Source organism: Melospiza melodia, chromosome 5 (genome assembly GCF_035770615.1).
Source record: "Melospiza melodia melodia isolate bMelMel2 chromosome 5, bMelMel2.pri, whole genome shotgun sequence".
NCBI lineage: Eukaryota > Metazoa > Chordata > Aves > Passeriformes > Passerellidae > Melospiza > Melospiza melodia.
The window spans coordinates 42,477,149-42,499,710 of record NC_086198.1 but is presented as its reverse complement, the minus strand read 5'-3'; the positions used below and the strand labels follow the sequence as shown (position 1 = coordinate 42,499,710).

The following is a 22,562-nucleotide window of genomic DNA, read 5'->3' as shown; positions in this document are numbered from 1 at the left end:
GAGACAACAGTATGGAACCCCTGCAATAAGATAACAACATCACCTTTCACCCTGCTTCTGGAAAAGGTACCTCAAGGAGAAAGGGTTGGGCTGTCTGTGCTGCCTGAGAGCTGCATCCCCCTCCACACTCCCCCATTTCCCTGAGGCAAGCAGACAAGCATCTGTTCAGACATGGGGGCAGGGAGAAGGGACAGGATGGGGAAATGCTGTGTGTGTGAGCTGGGCACAGAAAGAGGCAAAAGGAAGGTCTCCTGGCTTTGGACCACGGGTCATGTTTTGGTTTGAGCCATAAGTCAGGAGTGGTGCTTCAGGAGCTCACTGTGGGGTCTTGGAATGTCTTTGCTCCTTTTCCAGAGGTGATCCCAAGCCAGGAGACTCATTAGGAGAGACAATCTGTGGGGCTACTCTCATCTGCACGGACATCTTGCTTTACTTACCTACTCAGCCCTCTGCAAAAAAATATCACGGGTCATGAAATCATGTGTGTTGGAAGGGATTTCTGGAAGTTACCCAGTCCCAACTCCCTGTTCAAACCATGTGCAGTAAATTTAGGTAAATCAGAGCCCATCCTGCTGAGTTTGGAGACTGCAGAGAAGGAAATTGCCCAGCTCCTCCAGGCACCACTCCAGTGTTTCATCACCTTCCTATCCAAATAAATAAATAAATAAATGTGTTTCTGTGCTTAGCTGGGGTTTTCCAGACTCCAGCGTGTGTCTGTGGCCTCTTGTCTTGCCATTTGCACCCTGGAGAAGACTTATTCAGTCTTCCCTGCTGACCAGCAAACCAAGTACTGAAAAGAAAAGTGTATATTCCCCAGTACAGCAGCATCCCTGTTTGGATGTTTTTGTTCTTTTCTTAAAATTGCACTTGCTTTCATTTTTAAATATTGTGACATGAATTCCTAAAGAAAGTGTAATTTGACTAAAAACTATAAACAGCAACAAACTCTTAGGAATGCAGAATTTCCTTGCTTCCAAGGTGTGGGTTTGGAAGTGCATTTTATAGGCTGAACTTGTATGGGCCATGTCAGGTGCATAAATCCAATCTGCTTGTGTTTTGCATTTTATGTGCATCTTCTGCATCTTTATTAATGGAATGCCCATTCAGTAAGAGGTTTTACATAATCTTAGATACATATTGGAAACAACACATGGAAATTAGGACTCAGCCTGCCTGCTTTGCACAGCATGTCCATGGCTCTGCTGCGGTGTCACCCTTGCCTGTCCCTGTGTGTGGCAGGGTGTGAGGGGCTGATGCCAGCCTGGCTCATCTTCCCCTGGTGTCTGAGGGCCAGGGGACAGCACCAGTGAGTTCCAGAGAGACAGACATCCCCCTAACCACCCCTGTCTTGCAGCAAGTATCCTTTAGATTTTTCCTTGCTCCTTCAAACTTTAGCTTTTGAGAAGTCACTTTTCATCCTGATTTTGTCGCCCTGCTGTTGGGAGTATCTGTCAAAGCTGTGACATTCCAAAGGATGCAAGCTGGTCTGCTCCTTGGCTTTCTGCTGCATCCTGGCACAGGGTGAATGCTCTGACCCTGCAAATAACACCAACCTCCATCACTGGCAGTGGATAAATAGCTCCTAATTGCTCAGTTCAGGCTGGGCTTTTTCAGATTTCGGCACTGGAGACTTTCCTGCTCCTACAAAACTGCTGATCCTGGCATTTTTTTCAGTAGATAGGGGTTTAATGATACCTCTCTCCTCCTAGTCACCTTCCAAATTTGGAAGTTCTTTTTATAGTGGCTTCACCAGAGTGTTAGTATTCTCATGGACTGCCCATGGGAATGTGCTTCTAATTTTAGTTTGTCCTCTACATGTCTGTCTCCTTTAAATGCATTCAGCTTCTCATTTCAGCCACTCTGGGCCGAGCATGACACTGCTCCTGATACTTGTGCATTGAAGATGTTCTGGTGTTGCCTTGTAAAAAAATCCACAGCTCCTGCCCTTGTGCTGCAGGAGTGTGTCAGCAAGTGCCCCCCCCCCCCCCCCCCCCCCCCCCCCCCCGCCAGTAGTGCTGTTTAATTAATAGATTTGGTGTGCTTTCATTTCCTGGGTGACCTTGAGAGTTATTTAATTGTGTTTCAGCAGTTTATACATGGTCTGGTATCAATGCTGGTAGTGCTGGGATTGTGTTGAATTTGACAGTGTAGTCTTGCTGGGAAGGACTTGATGGATGATCTAAAACCATAATTGCAGCTGAGTGGCTTGCAGCTATCTTTTGTAGCATGTATGTATTTTGGGAGTTACTGGATGTGCTAAATGAGCGGAATATTTAGAAAGAGATCTCAGCTGCAGCTAGTAGTCTGGGTTTGTGAATACAGACTGGCTTCTGCTCTCTCCTGCAGCATTTGCATCCAAGTTTATGTGGGTTGTCACCGAGCTAATTTCCATCTTACAAATGGTCCCACAGGACAGGACAAGTTCTCTAATTTTCATTTATTGTGAGACTGTGATTAAAAGACAATGGCACTTTCTCATCATAAGCCTCAAGTTTGTCATCTATTAAGACAACATGCATTCCCCGCCTTTTGTAAAACAAACACTTGGAATCATTTGGGATCATCACTCACTGGTGAACATGCACGTTAGGGAAATGCCAGTATTTATAGCTGTCTCCAGCTGTGGTAGCACCATTACTGTGATAGCTAATTGATAGAGGGGGAAGGCACATTCACCCAGAACACAGTACAGATGGGTCTGAGCCCAGCCCAGTGGATAGAGATGGGGTGGGATCACTATGGGAACACTCTGCTTGGAGTCACTCAGTCTGACACTGTTCACTTACTGAGAGCTCCTCCTGCTCAAGTGTTGCTTGGCTAATTGCAGAGGCTTCTGCTTCTCCAGTTTACAGCAAGGTTTTGTTCACTGCATTGGATGGATGGATGGATGTCTGCAGCATCACACAGATGGAAACAGGAGACCAGTTACCTGACCTTTTCCTGCTTTGAAACTTTTCAGACTGTGCTTTTTCACATTTGCTCTGAGTGTAAGAAACAGACTCAGGCCTTACATTTCCCCTGTTGCTACCATAAAGAAATTAAGAGGGATTAACTGCAGTGGTATGGATGGAGGTGTCTCTGGGATGCTCCTATTGCTCCCATTCAGAATGTTCAGGATTCCTGATTGTGAAAGAGGGCACCAAGGACAGATATGTCATTGTAATCATGCTTTAGGCCTGTTGCATTCATTTTAGGTATTTTTTCCTCAAAGCTGGTGACACAAAATTTGGGGACCTGGTCCTGTGGAATTGGTTTTAGCCTTCTTTGCTTGCACAGACATAAAAACTCCATCAGATAAAGAAAGGAAGAAGGTGGCTTTACAGTGGTACTACATAACATGAGAAAGTACTAGTTAATTCTACAAAATACAGAGTTCTCTGTGAAGTTGACTTTATTGTCCTGGAACTTTTTTTTTTGCTGGAGCAGGTCCATGGGCTGCCAAGTGCTGCCATCACTTCAGAATAAACCATTTTCTGATCTCCAAGGACTGCTGTGTGTTGGAATAATGTAGAGCATAACTAAGAAGTGATTTAGAGAAAATGTAGATTTTGTCTGGTTGAAGAGAAGACCTGGTATCCTAGCACTTCTTTTGGTTTTAAATGAGGTTTTTAATTTGGAAGAGTGCTCAGCATTCAAATGGCCCATTGTGATACATAGTGCTGCCATCACAGGTGCCTGGAGCCTGTCTTAGTCCCTGGAGTGGAGGATAGATGATTTGCTTGTCCTGTTACCAAACCAAATAAACAGCCATTGAAAGGTGGTACCTACTGTCATTAAGTGAATTGGTGGTTGTGCTTCAGTGAGTTTTGCATGGGCCTTCAGAAAATGGGCTCAGATCTGTCTGATGTTTATAACTGCATCACTGAGGGGTGTGCCTACATTTGTGCTGTAATTTATGGGGCTTTGACTTCTTATAGAAAAGATGATGCAATGTGTGATCCTCACTGCAAATCTGGAATATTTGAAGATCCCACCAAGTGTGTTTGATGTAACACTTCCTGCACAGTGGTAATTCATGTTACACTTAGCATATAGGAAGCAGAATTTTAGGTCTGTCTGCATTTAAGAGCTCCCCCAACTTAATCAAAAGCTAATTTATTTTTAAACTGACGTAGCTATTTCTTTGTGGCCACCTACTGCTCTGTAAACTGGGAAATTGGTTCAATTTAAATTAGCTGATGCTTTGTTTTAAGCTGAATTAAGAGAGCATAAACTTTGATTTTATGCCAACATAATAACATAAACTAGAGCATTTTTCTCTTGTAGACAAAGGTTTTAACAAGTAGTATTTGTAATGCTCACTCCACAGTCTACAAGAAATAAGAGCAAATAAAGTTCCTTTGTATATTCTTTTGTCATCTTCCCATGGGGAGGGTTGGCAAGAATTCCTGGAGACAACTTTATTTGAAAATGAACTTTAAATGTTATTTCTTCAAGCTTGAGGTAGAGTGAACTTTATGACTTGAAAGTTATTTATTGTTTACAAGGTCTTTATATATAGTTTTTATAAAAAACCAAAGCACAGTAGCAGCTTTTTCTGCACATCTGTATTTTCAGGTGACCAGCAGGACAGTAATGATAATTTTGACATGTAGATATGTATATGCTGAAAAACTACATTCAGCCTGTTTTATCCAGTGTCTAAGATATATTTAGAGGCAGAGCCTACAGGAGAGGGTTTTTCCTTCTTGTTCACATTCCCCAGTTGGCACTGGGCATTGGTTGAGGCAATTCCAGTGCACTTTGTTTTCTGTCCCCCACCATAGCAGTGCTTTAGCAGAGAGATTTGCTGGTTTTCTCTCCAGATGCATGTTTCTTATTCCTATCTATTGTAGGAAATGGAAAGTTCAGCCTCATGGAAATATGGTTGTGGGTTCTGTGTTGTAGCTGCAATGAAATGTGTTGGGATTCCTTGACCATGAGTGTCAGGGATTTGTTTGTGCAGGAATAATTAGTCTCTCGTATTTACTTTACAGTGCTGCTTTTGTGAGAGAGCAGTTCTGTGGCTAGGATGAGTTGTGATAAAAGCACATCTCTGTGTGCACAGTTATTACTTACCTGGGAAGCTGCCGTGGCAGATTCTTTACAGGCTCATTGACTGCAGGTCCTTGTGAGCTGTTGAAGCAGAAATCACAGCAGAGACACTTTCATGGGTCACCCTGGAATTCTGTGCCTGTTCTTCCCAACAGATGCAGTCCATATGGAAAGGACTTCTGTACATGTTTACAAGTGTTTATTTTGTAGGAGTGGATTTGTTGCAGCTTTTTGTTCCTGTCAGGTTCTTAGAGCGGTTAAGTGCCTTGGAACAGCCAAGTGGAATTTTATCTGTGGCCATTTGCATCACAGCTGGGGGTAAGGAAATCCTTAATAATTAAGGATTGTATTCCATTAAACAGCAAATGGCCTGCTTGCTCTGTGGCATTACATGATCATTTATTAAATTCCTCATGAAGGTAGTTTGTTAAAAACATTTACTTTACCATCATTTATTGATCATATTCCATCAAAGTGACCACAACACTCTTCCAAATAGGCTCTAGAAACATCTTCTGTTTCAATTATTTTCTTGATAGTATATCTGCTTTACAGTAGAAAATTCCTGTTTAGTCACAGATTTGAAAGTACTTCCTTTAAAAAAATGAATGCTTGTATTTGAAGTCAATACTGGTTTTGGGTTTAGATTCATATTATTCTTTTCTTTTTTGAGCTGGAAGTTTTTATTTTAGCATTATTAGTAAAATGAAAAATTCTGTGGATCTTGAGGGGAAGAAGCGAACAGGAATATCAATGTTTCCATCAGCCTTTGGAAAGAGAGGGGGCAAATGTTTTTGGTGGTTCACTGATGGAATGAGGATAAATTTGCATGCAATTTCTGTCAGGAAAAGGGGAATTTACAGGGTATTTAATGCAATCATCAGACTTGAGAGCTGATTCTTCAGCCTTGCTGTATTTCCATCATGCTACAAAGTAGGTGTAATATCATCTTCTGAAGGATAACTGGGGGAGAAGGGCAGAATGCTTAGCTGCCTCCAATTGCCAGAAGGACCTGTTGTAGAAGCCCTTGTTCATTAAAGCAGTGAGAAACAAAAAAAAAAGCCATGACTGTGTATACAAGTACTACATTTTCAGTATTCCCTTGGCCAAAGTGGGATTAATTACAAATATTTTTGTTAGGATGTCAATATAGCAGCGGTCACTGAATTCAAATTGTATAAAAGAATTGGATTATTACTCAGTTATTAAATTGATATCTGACATAAACATCAATAAAGCTATTTTAAATTATTTTTTCTTTCTTTACACAGTTCTTCTAATAAACTTTCAGATGAATTTTACTAGGTTACCTTGAATCCACAAGGATTTTGATTTTACTTGATGGTCTTTACTCTGATAAAGTAATGCTTTTAAAACTAAAAACCAAAAAGGCCAAGACTGAAAAGTTTTGGGAAATTTAGACATAGTTTTTGCTGCTACTGACTTAAAGATTTAGCCTAGGTTTTCTGAAGGTAATTGTTACTAAATAAGTTGGTTAAATACAGTGGTAATTGCTTTGCAAACATTGTCTAAGGCTGCTTGGGGCATACCTGGCTCCTGTGTGAGAGGTTTCTTTTCTGTGGTTCCTCTCGAGTCATGCCACAGGATTGCAATTTTCTGCTTTCCTTTTTGTTTAAAATATTTAAAGTAGACTGACTTTGTTTTCATAAGCTGATGCTTTTAAATACCTTGGAGCTTGGTCCTCATGGAAGGGGAGCATTTAAAAAATAACCCCGCATGCATCTCAGTGGTCATTATGTAAATTGTTTATATGTGTTTGTCTTTAATGTATTTTAAGAGAGGAGAGCCAAGAAGGGCGGCTGTGTCCTACCCAATGGTTACAGCTCCTCAATACCTAATTTTGTTGATGTGTAGGCCCTACATTTTATTTATATAAATCTGTTCCCAGCACTGTAAATATTAAAAGGGATTAAGTCTAATTTTTAAAAATTGGGCAATTGCGTTGCCTCCATTAAAGTACACTGTGTGGTTTCCTGAGCCTGTTAATTTTAATTGATGTAACATCTCTGTGTTACAGCTTGTCCTTTTATTAGTTAACACTCCATGAAATTCTTGTCTTTATTCCTCTTCTTACTTATGTTCTGATAAATGCAAAAATAGGTAAAAAAAGTTGGTGCTTAAAGCATCAACACTGGCAGCTGAGACATCAGTTTGCTCATAGCAAAAATTTGTGTCAGTCTTGCTTTTAATCCATGCAGTTATCCTCATAAGGCTTAATGTGATGACATTTGTAAGGCTTTTTGTTGCTTTGTAAAAAATCTTGTTAAACTTACAAAAGCAGGCCTTCAGCTGCTAAGAGGAGCTGGCTCACCCTGCAACACAAGATTTCCAGTAAATGACAGGGTTGTATATTAAATGAAGACATGAAGGTGCAGGTGTACATTTTAGTTCCCTGTTCTTTTGTGCAACGACTCCATACAATTGTGCTGTTTTCATACATGAATAATTAAAGGTGTGCAGCTCCAGCTGTTCCTCTTCACTTCATGGATCCAGGATATAATTCCACAGAAGTGCTCTGGGCACGTGTGCACACAGAAATGCACACACACCTGTGTTATGGTGCACTGAAAAGCAACTAAAGCCTGTGGGATAAAGAGATAAGCATCAGTTATCTCAACTGCTCTACAGGGGGACTCCCAACACAGAATTAGATGTTTTGGAATACCTCTTGGGTTTCTTGTTCTTTTCTTATTTAGTTAATTTTAGCTGGGAAATTTCATTTTTAAAGACTATCAAGTCTTTAAACAAGAGTGTCTCCATGACAAAAGAGCTGGTAATTTGAGGCCATGTGCTTTGACATCAGTACCCGGAGTCACTCAGTCTCCATGCAAAATGTGATCTTTTATCTGCTTTGACAAATAATTTTTCATTTTTTCTGTAGCAAGACTCTTTTGCTAACATTAACACTTTGGCCAAGTGACTTCTCCATGTGCCTGCAGTAGGCTGGCATTTAATCAGAATACAGTTTATTATTTATTGTGGGGGCCTTGATGGGGTGGGTTTTGCTCACAAATGAATATTTGTGGAATATATGGCATTTTGTTTGTAGTACTCAACACTTGCTGTTGCAATGCCTTGGGGAAAAGGCAGTATTTCCAAATATTAAATTCGCTAGGTATTTTTGTCATAGTTGAGATGGTTGTAATACAAAGCAATACACTCCATTTTCAGAAGGCTTCAAACTGGTTTTATTCTAGCATGCATGCTTTTTATACATTCCTACAAAACTCCTAAGTTCACACTTCACTCATCGGTCACAAAAGACAAAGTGCTTATTGGAATAGGCAGTTGCAGGTTTCTCTTATTTATCCTTCTTTCTTTCTTGGTTTCTGTGTCAGGGACCTTGGTAGAAAATTATTTCAGGGGTAAACATGGATCCTCTTATCAAACTTCTCTCTGACTCACAGAAGTCACTGCAAAACCTCTTCTACAATTTTTCCCATAATTTCTTATTATATCAGTTTTTGAGATGCACATGAAAAGGATTTTTTTTCCTCAAGTTTTTGGCCCTAAATAATTGAATTTACACTGTAATAAAAAAATACCCTTTGAAGGAATTTGGGAGTTACATAGTTTTGGTTCACTGTTGCTGAATAGAGGCCACCTGCTAATGGTGTACACAGCACTGCTGATTTGCATAAAGTCATTTAATGAATGTAAGTATTGCATTTTACTGCTGGTGTGTTTGAGAGCATTGGGGGAGGATTATTTTCTTAAATATGCAAAGCATTACTCTTTATTTAGTGTTGTTCAGAAAGCAGCTGCCCTAGAGCATTGCTACTGTACTAATCTTAGCAGATTAGCCTCTAAATATTTCAGACTCTTAGGTAACAGCTCTTATTAGTGTTTGCCAAGTTCTCTTTGCTGTACCTGATGAGCTTTATTATAGAGGGCCCCAGGCTTCCATGGTCTCAGCAGAGCAGTGTTGTGTGAGAGGAAATGTGAGTGTGAGGAGCAGTAAGGACAGCACAGACTCCATTTTCATGCTGAGCTCCCTGCCTGGGAGCTATAGCTGTGACTCTTCTGCGCCACTGATTTAAGGGGTTTGGTGGCTTAGCAGAGATCACTTATAGCATTTAGACCAGACATTCCAAAGAGGATGTGGGGACACTGTGGAGCACTGAGGTGCCGAGACTGAGGCTGCAGTGAAGCTGTTTTGTTTGAAGGGAGCAGATCAGTGCCAGCAGTAGCCCTCTTGAGCATTGGGTCACAAACTTTTGCATGCTCAGTTCTGCTTCCTTGTGCAGGTTTATTGTGTTTACCTTGGGATCCCAGCACATTCCCCTTGGGATCCAGAGTAACACCTGTAGGATGGATGCTGGCTTTGGTCTCAGTTCTTGGTACTGCTGTAAAGGCTCCTGCACTGGTGTCCACAAGAGTTTCAGGTGAAGTTCAACTGGTAACTTTATTTTCCATCCCTCATCACTTGGCTTTATGCAGTAGAACAGAAAAGGTGCCAAAGGGTGACTCTGCAGGAACATGGGAGTTCTGACAGTACTAAGCCACAGCAGATCTGCCACTTCTCAACAATTCTGCTGAGCACAAGGCTTGCTTTGTCAGAGACAGCGCAGCAGAAAATGCTTATAAACACATGTTTGAAATAGAAAAGTGTGTGGTTCCAATATGAGTAAAAAACATATCTGGTTATGACTTTTCAGTGACTGAGGGTTTTTTTAAAATTTTTTATTTTTCAATTTCAAATGCAACAATTTATCCCATATCCACTGGCAGGCAGGTACCAATTCATAGAACACCCAAAGCTGACTTAAGCCATTCCATTAAGTTCCTTCCATTAAATAATGAAGTTCATTTTTGAAAGGGTAGGGGGGGGTTTGGTTTGGGGTGTTTGTTTCTTTGTTTCAGTAAGTGGTGTACGTGAGGTGTGCATAAATACTGTATTATACTTTTGGAAGTAAACGTGAAGGGAAAGCATCCTTTTCCTTTTTTCATCATTGCAGGAAAGCAGAAACTTGAAGAGGTAATTTACATATTTCAGCAGATATCACATAAGCTTTTGTGACTTTCAAACCCATTTTAAACCTCTACTACTGATGAATGTGCCCTGTAACCTCCTAGTGGTGCACTAATTTGAGACATCAAACTTCACAGAGTTACAGGATCGGTGTCTCTGGGAGTCCACAGATCTTAATCTCTACTACCAAAGGGAAAATCAATGTCTTTACCATTGGCTGTGTTAATCCTTTTCCATACTCTGTTCATCAACACAGTGGATGGGGTTCCATAGAGAGTTTTCCCCCAGGAGCATCTCTGGTTGTTTGGCACCTTGGTGCACATCTGTGCAGCTGCTGTCCCAACCATTCAACCAAACTTTGGTGTGAAGTTCAGTCTTCTCCAATAGTTTGTCTGTGTATCATGAACTAATTCAGATCCAAATTTAGCCAAATGATCACGAGCAATTTCACACAAATATTTTAGGCAGTAAGTTTAGCTGTGGTTAAATATCTTTGTCATCGAGAATTTCTTTCTGACTATTGACTGTTTGACTTGACTCCTTGCCTGGAAAAATTTGATTTTCAGTGGAAGTATGTGGAATACTATTATTTTGATTTTTTTTCTCTTTAAAGGCAGAAATTCAAAAAGGAAATCATCAAGTTATTTGGCCATTATATCAAGCTGTTTTCTGTGGGATAGGCACAAAATAGTGCAGTTCAGCAGAAAAAGTCACATAAAGGAGATCATTTTACTTTTTGGTCAGATTGGCTAAATGGAAGCTAATCAAGCTAATAGGAGTTCTCCCTAAAATTATTGTTAGGGTATTTTCAGTGTGATGATTAGCAAGTATTTCAGGTGAAAATCAGTGCTGAAGCCAAAGTGGGGCTGTTCCTGATGGTTTGTGGGCTTCCAGTATTTCTTCAGTATTACAACCCAGGGCTGTAAGCTCCCTGGGTTCCTGTCAGGCGTTCCATTGCTTAGGAGCAACGAGTGTGTCTGAGTTTGTTAAGCATCTGGTAAGAACCCAGTAGAGGAGAGGGACCACAGGGCTACAGCAGGCAGGAGGTAAAGGAGCTACCTCCATTTCTTTGCTGCCCTCTCACGTGTTTGTTAATAACAGCATTGATGAAATATGTGCAGTTAATAATGATTTGATCTAACTGAGGTCCTTTGAGAAAAGATAAATGGAACTGTTACCACCGATGAGTGCTTTGTGACTCTGAAGAAATAGGAATGGCAGTGGGAGCTTCTGATGGGAGTTATTGTTTGGATGATATGATGGGAGATATTGGATGAATAATCTCTATAATTGCTGCCGTGTGATTGGTCATGCCTGAATCCTGCCTGATAGGGATGTGTGAAGAACTGTATCTGTCTGCAGTGACTGAAGAAATACTTGTTGTAGTGCATCCCCTCTTGAAATGAGTATCTTCTCAAATTGTCATCCCAGCATCCCTTGTTTCTCCAGGGCAGGCTGAGTGCAGGCAGAATATCTGGGCTGTGCTGGATTAGCCTCAGTTCTGTGGTGCACCCTTTGCTCTGCACCAGGGATTGCTCTCCTCTGCCCTTGCTTATATGGCATTTCCACTTCACAGACATAACCACGTGCCTGGATTGTCCAAAGGTGCCAGCACGAGCACGTGCCAAAAGGCAGCTCTCATCTTCCCCAGCTGCCTCAGCCTGTTTTCCTTTTCAGAAACATTTAGGGGTATATGAGCCTGATTCAGAGAAGGATTTGTTCCATCTCACTTGTGTGATTCAGGCCTTTGGGAGGAAAAGAAAGGAAAAGAAAGAATGTGGTCCTTGAAGAAGATATCCTTGAAGATGTGTCAGACTTGAGTTTGGCTAGCAGGGAGTTAGGCTCCTCTGGCTGAGCAAAACATCATCCATCATCTAAAATCACAGCCTCTTTCTAGTCCTGAGGGACAGATCTGTGGTTCTGCAGGCATTTGGAACCAAGTCCTGTCCTGGAGAAGGAAATGACAAAACAAAAGCACCTCCTGCTTCAGGCAGACACCAAAGCTTGAGAAGCTTTCCAGGGTGCCATCCTGGCCTTCTTGGTAACAGGGATATGACAGAGGAAAATGTTTGCTCTGAATTGAAAAAGCTGTGCTTGGAGTTCTTACTAGTCTATTTAATGAACAGGATTTTTCTGTCGAAAAGTGTCATTTGCTATGTACAAAGCTTAAAGAGTTGCGAACTTCTTTGTAGATGTACATGCATAGCAGACCAAGTGAGCTGCAAATGTTACAGGTTTAGGACTGTATAGCATCTGTGACATACCCAAGGGGCTGTACTAAATCCCATTTCTTGAGCAGTATCTTTGATGCTGCTGTACAAAGCAATGTGCCAACAGCCAGATGTTTTAGGGGTCTCAGTCCTCAGCTAGAAATGTGAAGGTGCTCTTCTAAGCTGGTACATGGTGTCTCATCCCACATTTGGTTTGCTTTAAAGATGAGACATTTGGGGGTATTGAAAGCTCAGCTCAATGCAGGCAGACAGAAAGCTGATTTGGGGATGTTTGGGGTTTTTTTGGGAGGGTGGAGGGTGGTGTTGGCTGGCCCCTTCATAAAAACATGGAGTAATCTGAAATACAGAACCAGCCAAAACCACAAACTCTGATTTAGACCTACTTGGCTCTTGTGAATCATCATGAGCTCTGCACACTGAGTCAGCCAAGAGCTGGTTTTCTCTTCAGTATTGTGTAAACACAAGATGTTTCTCTGGGCTAAATATTATTAAGTTAAAAAGTCATGTTTATTTGTCCTGTATAAAAAATGATTAATACAGAAAGTTACCATCTGGGGAGATCTGAAAATTCTTTTCTTTTACACTTCGTTGCTCAGCTCAGCTTTGAACACAGATCACTTTTAGGGTACCCTGATTTTTTCATTTGATTCTATAAGTGATAATTATTTGGATCAAACTACTTGACAAGGCTTCCCTGTATTACCTTTGGAAATTGCAATTTCATTTAAAGTAATTAAGGAAAACCACAGGACTTAATTTGTAGTTGTACCATGATGTGGTGTGAATTCTTAAAATCCTAAGGGAAGATGGTGCAGCTGACAAGCACATTTTCAGGGAAAGCTTTAGATGTGGACACAGAGAGCAGTGTGGAAATGTGGCACGAGGGCTTAGTTAGGATGTTCTACGCTGGCCAGGAGATTTCTCTCTTTGCAACTCTTCACAGTATGTGTGAGAAATTGTTAACAAGCCCTAGTAGGTTGTTGCTCTGCTGAAATTTGTGACAAATTGTGGGGGGATTTTCCTCATCTTGCTTTATTTACAACTTGTAAGATGTAATACTGCTGAGAAAAAGGTGGTATGACGTTAGAAAAGTAAGAGTTATGGAAAAGGCAGTTCTGAGGGTAGGAAATTTAAAACAAAGCCCCAAAACCCACAGCTGAGAACATACAGAGGTGCTATACCAGCTCTGCAGTAGAATTATAACCCCCCTCCTTCTCCCCCAAACCAGCAACAGCCATCAAAACATGGAAAAGGTGACTGGTGTTTATCTTTTCTTCCCCATTTCCATAGTGCGGCTCCATGACAGCATATCAGAAGAAGGATTCCATTACTTAGTCTTTGACTTGTAAGTATTTCTTTTGCATTTGTTTAGCACATTGGGAGTGGGCTAAACCTGGAGATGCAAGTGCAAGCTCCTGAGATAAATGCCTGGTTCTGGTGCCATGAGCTGCACAAATAGATGCAAACAGCTGGAAGGACAGGAACATAGTTCGTAATTTGCATGTGCAAGAACTCATTTCTAAGTGTCTCTGTAAGGATCCCATTGATTCCATAAAAACTAGTAAAACTCCACTGGTGAAGTGGATTTTAATATAAAGTGTAGGTATGTAAGTAAAAGTTGTGTGCTACCTGCCAAAGCGAATCAAAGATAGACTCAGAAATAAATATTTGCTGCAAGTCAGATGTCTAAAGGAAAGATAAAAAAAAAAGCGTGTGGAACACTAATTTCCCTACAGAAAGTCTCAACTGCTGGATTAAAAAGGTAAGCCTGAGTTTAGAGAGGGAAAGATTCTTTTAGTATTTTATTCGTGATTGATATCTTACTGCTTTATAATGTTTCATTTTGACACCACTCAGAATGTAAAGTGCCCAGCATATAGAAAGGAAATTTCCTACTGATATTCTCTTTTGCTTCAGGAATTTAGGTCTCATGCGTTGTTCATGTAGCGACTGGGCCTGCATGGAGCTTGTTTTTTCCAGATAAGGCTTTTTAGTGGAAGCAGGGATGGTGACAGCATGAACTGTGTGTTCATAACTTGAAAAGAGAAACTGATTTCTTCAATCTTCCCTTGGATGGGCAAACTTTGCCACTCATTTGAAAAGTTACTGCTTATGGTTTTGGATATGGACAAACCTGAATGATAGGGATTGTATTGCAAGACTGACTTAAGTAAAATTATCTCTTTGAACTGTAAATTTTTCCAGTGCAGTTTATGGTTTAACAGACAGCACACTCACCCACCTATCCAAAGAGCTTTCTTAGGTCCCCCTGTGGTTTTGCTGGTTAGAATGAGAATACATTATTTCCCCTGAAATGGAGTATACCCCATTTCTAAGCATACAAACAGAAGTATTTGCATTCAGCATGGCTAAGTTAGAACCTGAATCTTCCTGCACACAAGCAATTGTGTGCTTTCATGTTCAAGTTACATTCTGGTTTACTTCCTGACTTAACCTTTCCTTAAAGAAATCTGTAAAGACTTCTTCAGCACTAGATTTCAGACTAGAAATACACAAATATTAAAATAGTCTGTCTGCAGTGAAGGCATTCAGGATTCACGACTCGGATTTCCTAACCGGGTTCAACAGAAGCTTGTGTGTGATTTGTGTCTGTCCCAGGTAAGTGCTGTGACTGTTGGCTTGGAAATGGCTCCAGGGCACAACACACATATTTGTTCTCTGACATGCACTGGGGTTTATTTTGCTTCTTTTTTTCCCTTAAGGGCTACAAAGGAAATTTTCTATGTGAAATTGGAAAAAGCTTCTTAATTCAGAACATTTCTAAGAAGTACATGTAAAATTCTTAGTTCTAGGGACAATATCCCTTTTAAAAAACAGTGGCTTTTTTTGTTGTTGTTGTACTGCTGTACTGTGAGGAAGTGTGCCATACTATAATTGCAGTTAGTCCACGTCTGCCTTAACTTTTATGTATAGTGCCAGACTTATCTCAGGGGGTTATGATTGTGATGTGAACTAGAACATTTGAACAGCTTCAGAATTGTAGATAACAGTATGTAGATCTCGATAGTAAGGGAGCAAATAGAAGCCTGTGTTCTGCAGTAAAATGTTAATGTGTAACCCAAAGATACTGCCTTGGCAGAAAACTAGATTCCACAAGACGTGTTCTGCCTTGGCTAGAACTTCTTCTGTTCTCTGTCAGTCCCATTCAGGACAAACAGAGGAACAGCCTCAAACATATATATAAAAAAATATATGTATATGTATATATATATATGTATATAAAGCTTTTATGTTTTGGCCACGTGGTTTGAGGGGTTTTTAAAAATTATTTTGCAAAAAAGAAAATGTCTAAATGGCAGAGGCAGTGACTTTGCTGACTGATAATTGTTTCTGGAGCAGCAACAGGTTGCATTCTTGAGAAACTTTTGCCAAATTACTGGGAATGCCTGTTCACAGTTGATTTTTCACATTCAGGTTAAGAACTCGTTAGTATTATTTGTTAGTGAAACTTCACCTTTTACAACATGTGGTTGCTGCCATGATAGAAAGGTACTGTATGCACTTCTTGAACACACAGGCCAAGAACCTGCTTTTATTTATTTAGTTTTTACTCAGCAGGAGCCTGACTGTGGTGTAACACTGTCACTCCACCCACACATGCCATCATGTCATTTTCTTAATGATTTCTTTCAGACTGTGTGGGATTTGGTACGGCTGTTTCCTCAGAAATTTCTTTCAGACTTCGTCCCACGTAAGAAAGTGAAGGGGAAGACTACCCTTTCTGTGGATAGGAAAAAACAATCATTGTTACTTTCTGTTTTGAATTTCTAATAATCTCTTTGGATTAAATGCCACAGAGATGTCTGCAGCCTATTGCTTCACTTGTATACCTCAGGCTGTGCTTTTATCTGGAGAAAGAAACAGTGCTGAATGTACTCCATTGCAGACATGCTTTTGGGTGAACAGTTCTGCTGTCAAATGGGAAGGTGGGAGTCTCTGGAAATCCATGTAGAAAATGGCTATTGAACAATGAACTTCATGAATTTAATAATGGATTCATGAAGTTTTTGCTCCCCTTCCCTATTGGTTAGGGCAGCTGCAGTCAGGATTTGCGTCTGTTGGACCATTTCAGTTGCTAAGCACGAATGAGACTGTCTTCAGTCTTAATGATGTTAGATGAGTTCAAATCCAATCAATTCTGTCAGTATTAATTGCTATATCTGAATGGAAACAGCTGTAGCACTTGAAAACTCTCTTGTGCAAGTCAATGAGATTCTCTATTTTCAGTGCCTCCCGTTTTAATGCACTTGATGAGATGCAACAATTGGTATGTTAAGAATCCTGGCCTTTCTTTTAGATTCTAACTGCAGGAACTGTGTAGAATAAACTGAAAATACAAAAAAATAACCTAATTTGGAAAACAGTGTTTGCCTCAGGTAAGTGCCTGGGCTTCTCTTTCAGAAGTAGAAAGGCCACAGATGAATTTAATAATTCTATGGCCACTGTAAGATGCTTCCTCCCATTTCCATTATCAAGGAATTGAAGAAGTAAACGTAAGCCAGGAGGAAACCACACCAGTCTGATCATCATCAGAGGCTGGTTTAGCTGTCTGTGCTAATGTGTGTGTTTCTTCCAATTAGTCTTTTATATTTGCAAACATAAACCAGCAGTTTTTCTCAAAGTGGTGTGGAGTGCCTTGGTGTTGCTTCATGCTGCTTGTACCTCCTCTGTGTAAACAAACCTATGTGCTTTATTTGTTGCCACTTTAGTATGCTCTTCTCAAAAACCACAAAAGAACCAGAGCAATTTGTACAAACCAGTAGCTTTTAGGTCTTTTGATCATTTAACAATGGTTGTGAATACCAAGCAAATGTTCAGTGTCAGCACGTAAGATTTCATATCCCCTTCCTCCCTCCATGCTGGAGAAGAGCAAACATCAATTTGGTACTCTCTTCTTGTCTTGTTTTCTTTCTTTAGCTTGGATCAAAAAGAAGTGTTTTAGGAAAGAGTAAGATCAAAGGATGCTTTGTTTTTTCATTCATCACAAAGTGAGAATTATTCCTCTTCACCAGAACTGTGGCAGACAAATATATATGCAAAAAGGAGTTATGAAAGACTGTCACAATATGCATCAATCAAACATTTTGTGCTACAGCAACCAAAGCCAGTCTCTGGAAGGCAGAAAGCAAAAAGAGAATACAAATTAGGCAACAAACTACCTCTTCTAGATTTTACTCCAGACTTTTGTACAAAATAGCATTCTGTTACCTGAAAATCTCTACATTAAGAGTCAGTAAGACAGAAACTCAGAAAAAGGATGGTGTAACTCAAATATAAATGAAATAATGAAAATCAAGTTATTGAACTGGCCTTTCTCCACGAAAGGAGCTGGGCTGCTGGTTGAGCAGTGCATTTCTGTCATCGTTTAATGTGGCTGAAAACCGGGCTCTTCAAAGTGTTAGTACAGCAGTTTGCAAGTGAATGTTACAGTTCTGAACATTCCAAGTATTCTCACCTTGAATTTTTAATCCTAATTAACTTAATTGTATTCGATACTAATTGTGTTCACTGTAGTATAGATTTTTAGGCATCTCCATCTTTAAGTGTCTTGCTGCACACTCAAGCTTTTATGTTTGGGAATTTATTGGAAATGTAATGTGCTAATATTCACATTCATAGCCATCAATAAAATGCAAACATTGATCTTTCATCTAGGAATTATTTATGTAAGCACCGTATATGTGAAGAATTGCATTTAGCTGTGCCAGTCTGTCAGCCTATAGCATGGGAATGTTACAGGAAGGGTCTTCCTGTGCTATGAGTCCCCTCTTGTGACACAGGCAGACAAATGTTATGAAATTACTGAAAAGCTTATGAATCTTCATCTTACAATGATTGCTAGAAAACTTCTCCTGATTTTAACCCTGTATTTGCTGATAGGTATTGTATGCTCATGTATTATTGTACCAATATTATCCATTACAATGTCCCTCTAGGGAGATCCAGGCTAATGCTCATCTTAAGTATTTATTTTCATCCCTCTTAACCTTTGTTTCGCCCAGCTAAACTGGGTTGGCTTCTCTGAAGGGATCTGATGAGTGAGTGACTGGGTGGCCTGGTAGCTGTTCATGCTGCATATCCAGTTCTCTTTTCTGAGTTTGAGTGACTAGAACTGGTACAATATGAGGAGGGATTTTACCTTGCTGTCACCCTATTCCAGATGCAATCCAAGATTGTGGCATCATCCTGCTCAGGGCTCATTCTGGACTGTGATCTTTGCGATATAAAAACACAGTTTTATTGCTTTTTAACCACTTTCTACCATTAAACCATTGATTGTACCAGGAGCTCCTGAGTATGCAACCAAGCCACTTCTGTTACTGGCCCCAGGATCATACAGTTCTTCCCTTGTACATAACTTATTTTCAGTGGTGCTTTAACTAGCTATTCTTATTTTCTCCACAAAGATAAATGAAACATTTCTAGGAAAAATCTGCTGTTAAACTGATTAAGGTACCCTGATTCTACTGATACTTCCCTTCCAACTCAGTAATGCTCTTTTTAGGCACAGCACAAAAAAACAGCCCCTCTGGCACCTGGGTACTACACCTCTCTTGTGATTTGATCTACACTGAAAGACCCTTTTCCTTTTTTAGCATTGTTGTGTTTTAGCATTTCTTACCTTTGCCTAATATTGCAGTTTTCAAGTTATCCTGAACTGTATTGAGCTTCAGCCACAATTTTCCTGGGTGGTCAGTTCCCTTTTTCCTTGTAGTTTTACTCCTTCCTTTTGACATGCATAAATGATGTCTGGCATCTTGCCTGAAATGCTGCTGCCCTTGGATTTTATTTACTATCTATGATTGCACTTCCACCACATACATTTTATTCATGTAATGATTTGGATGGACAAACACTCCACTTTAGTTCCTGCACCTTGCTGCAAAACTTCTTGCATTTCTGTACAAATACTTCACTTAGTCCTGTCTGACTTCTTCCTGTCAAGTTAATTTAAGGTGCACATTTTCACTTGTGAAATCTCCTTTTCCCCATCTTGCTTTTTGTAACAGAGTCACTGGAGGTGAATTGTTTGAAGATATAGTTGCAAGAGAGTATTACAGTGAAGCAGATGCCAGGTAAGTAATTTGTTTTTCTAATGATTGCCTTTGATAGTTCTAAGATAGTTACTTAAATATATCCTGGTGTTTGGCATCAGTTTCCCAGCACAGTCTGTGAGACTCTAGGATTTCTCCAGGAGTTCTCTTAGACTTGGAAGGGCAGAGTTTGGCAGTTTGAGCTCACGACCATGTGGTGGAGAACTCATGAGAAGTCTTGGTGTCTGCTGATCTGAAAAAGCTGAAGTTGGATCTCAATTACTTTTACCCATTGTTTCCTTTGCAAACTGGACATAACAGTTCAAGTATCTCATGTGTGGGTTCTTAGATTTGCTGATCAAAGTCTGAAGCATAAGTTGATCTTAAAAGAATTTTGCATTAAATATGATTTTTTGTTCTCGGTCCAGAAGTGCTAATTTCCTTTTCCAATTAGAAAATTTTTGTTGTATTTCATCAATAAAAAATTATACTGTGTGTCTCATAGTCTGAGCTCAAATATGAAATCTCTGGCAATTTTCTGCAAGTGCTTGTTGAAAAACTTGAATAATAAGTTGACAATTATTGTAATTTGCATGCATAAAGTATCAGGGCCACTCATCTCATGTTTGTCCTCATATAATAATAAATCTTAAATATTGTCATAAAATTAAGAATCCTAAACATTGTGGTCAATTACTTTAAAGAAAATATGTTCACGCTCTTCACATTAATTGATCTGAAAGTAAATTTAAAGAATCCTTATGTTTCTGTGTGTTTACAAACACACCCCCCAATAATACATATTTAGTACATGCAATTTAAATTATGCCTGTAGTAGGATAATAATGAACAGACAAGAAGTTACTCTGAATATTAGGAAGCTTCCATTTCCAGATCTTACTGCATCTGTAGGAATGATAGAAAGATTAATACTTTAGGCAATTAAATAAAAAACAACACCCAGCAAAACACTCTGTAAAAGAGAAAACAACAGTAGGGTTTAGGTGGGGTGGGAGAAGAGGAGCTATGTTGAAAAATTTTTCAAATCATTTTTTCCCTGCTGTGATTGAAGCAAATTTCCGCTATTGATGCCAAAGGCCAGTATATGTTGTCCTTGTGTGTTTTTAAGGTAGTTGGGAATTAAAAGGAAAAATTGCAATGATGATTCCTTCTGTTCTAGAATTATGATATTTTGGAAGGGGCTGTGCATATGTGTGTGTGTATATATATATATATATATATAGAATATATATATACATTTTATTTTTTCAGTACAAATTTGACGAAATAAGTGCAATATCTGGTTATGATGCATCTGTGTATTTTGTGTATCTATCTATCTATCTATCTATCTATCTAGATATATCTAGTGTGTGTATGTGTGTATCCCTCTAGCAGTAGTTGCTGTTCTCTGTGGATGCCTCTCCCAGGACTGTCACACTGGTCTGCTCCTGCAAGCCCTTGCTCACGCCAGTAGTCTGTACTCAGACAAACCGAGCAGTGAGTTGTGAACTACTTGCCTAAGAAAGGGTTTTCAGGCTTGGGCTCCAGTTACTGATTATGACCATTCCTTCTGAATTCCATGGTCAAAAGGTTTTGGATGAGCAGCATCTTGACTACTGTGTATTACTTATCATCACTACTCGTGCCACAACGATGTCTTTAAAAAAATGCTAAGCTCTTGTGGTGCCAAAAAAAGTCTGAAAAAGTTCCAGTGCTCTAAAATATTAATATTTTAGTTGTGCTTTATGGCATCATGGATTGGCCAAAACTTGCACACCTGGGTATGGGAAAATAGGTCAGTTACTGAAAGCACCAAATTAAAATATTTGTCTTAATTTTTAATGTGGATTTTCACTCCCCAGGTGACTCCTAACTAAACTAGAGCTGGACACTATTTTAAATGAAAATGCATGCCACCTTTTTGAATGACTTGGCTTTGTTCTACTAATAGTTTTAAAGAAACCATTCAATTCAAAATGAAGAATGTTTTGCTTTTCCTTAGCTTTTGACTTCCATTGTTTCATTTGTTTTCTGTATATCATCTCATTTCTGACCATTTTCTTGTTTCGGCCCTTGTTGTAATGTTAACTTCACCACCAAAAATTAAGAAAACCAAAACATCCCACTAATTGTTTTACTGCCTCCACTTTATTTTTCCTGTGGCAGTTTTTGGAAACTGGAAAAAGCTTCGATACTGCTGAATGAAAATACAGTCTGATGAGTCTGTCTCATAGGTGTCATATGTTCCATGTTAAATGTCTTTTTCGGTTTGGTTTTGGTTTTTCATTTTTTGGATGTGTTGGAGCTGGAAATATCTCAGCAATGTTGTTGTTCCAGTTCAAACAGCAATCAAGACTTGTCAAGAGGTGTAAAATTGTTTTTGTTCTTTAACTTTTTCTTTTAAGTTTTATTTTTATTTTGTATTTAATGTGATTATGTGCCTTTAAAATGTTCTCCCTTCCATTCTGCCCTTGTATCTTTACAGTCATTGTATACAGCAGATTCTAGAAAGTGTTAATCATTGTCATCTAAATGGCATAGTTCACAGAGACCTGAAGGTCAGTATCTGGTGCCCATCAATTGCATATAAGAATTTTGGGGTTTTCTTTCGGCTGGGTAGGGGCAGAGGGTGGGCTGTGTGCGATGCTCCCTTGCCTATCCTATTCACCCTCCGAACAACAATAATGCATGATGCCTCTTTCAGTGTGTGCAAGTCTACAGGCCTAATAGACATCATGGCAAAGCGGGGACGGCTGCCTACAAGGTGTCTCTTGCCCAGGCGCTGGGTGCGGCCCTGCTGTGCCCGGTGCCGGGTGTGTGGCTGTGCGGGCCGGGAGCTGACCCCGGCTGCGATGTGTGGCAGCGTGCAGATGTGACCGCCGCGGCCGCGCTGGGGCCCGCCGGGCAGTGCCGCAAGGAGCGGCCGCTGTGACGAGCCCTGAGGCAAGCGCCGCTGATTGCCGGCTAAATTAAGCGGCTAGGAGCTAATTATTGATCTGGAATAGCTGGCTTGGAGGGGCTTGGGGACCACCTCCATGATCGCTGCCGTTTCTAACCTAATTTTTTGGAAACTTCTACAATTCTTCAATGCCTCTGTGAAGGCTTTGAGTAAGCCAGGAGGAAAAAGCACAGAGGATGCCAAATATTTAATACGACCTTGAATTAGTGGCAAAATTTGTTCCTTTTAAAAATTACCGTTTAAAAAGGCATTGGTGTTAATGTCCAAGCGAAGCCAAGGCAGCCGCC

At 40.0% G+C, this 22,562-nt stretch overlaps 1 protein-coding gene across 31 annotated transcripts in view; it reads left to right on the top strand.

Annotated features, from left to right (window-relative positions):
* The window catches only part of CAMK2D (calcium/calmodulin dependent protein kinase II delta), a 120,015-nt gene that overhangs the window by 53,819 nt on the left and 43,634 nt on the right, over positions 1 to 22,562 (top strand). For 22 of the 31 annotated variants that reach the window (XM_063157159.1, XM_063157163.1, XM_063157160.1 and 19 more), the window contains exons 4-6: positions 13,549 to 13,603; positions 19,290 to 19,355; positions 21,802 to 21,874. In XM_063157159.1, coding sequence (XP_063013229.1) covers positions 13,549 to 13,603; positions 19,290 to 19,355; positions 21,802 to 21,874 — 194 coding nt within the window. The remainder of the gene's footprint in view (positions 1 to 13,548; positions 13,604 to 19,289; positions 19,356 to 21,801; positions 21,875 to 22,562) is intronic. The other 9 variants (XM_063157189.1, XM_063157158.1, XM_063157180.1 and 6 more) reach the window with 1 other exon arrangement.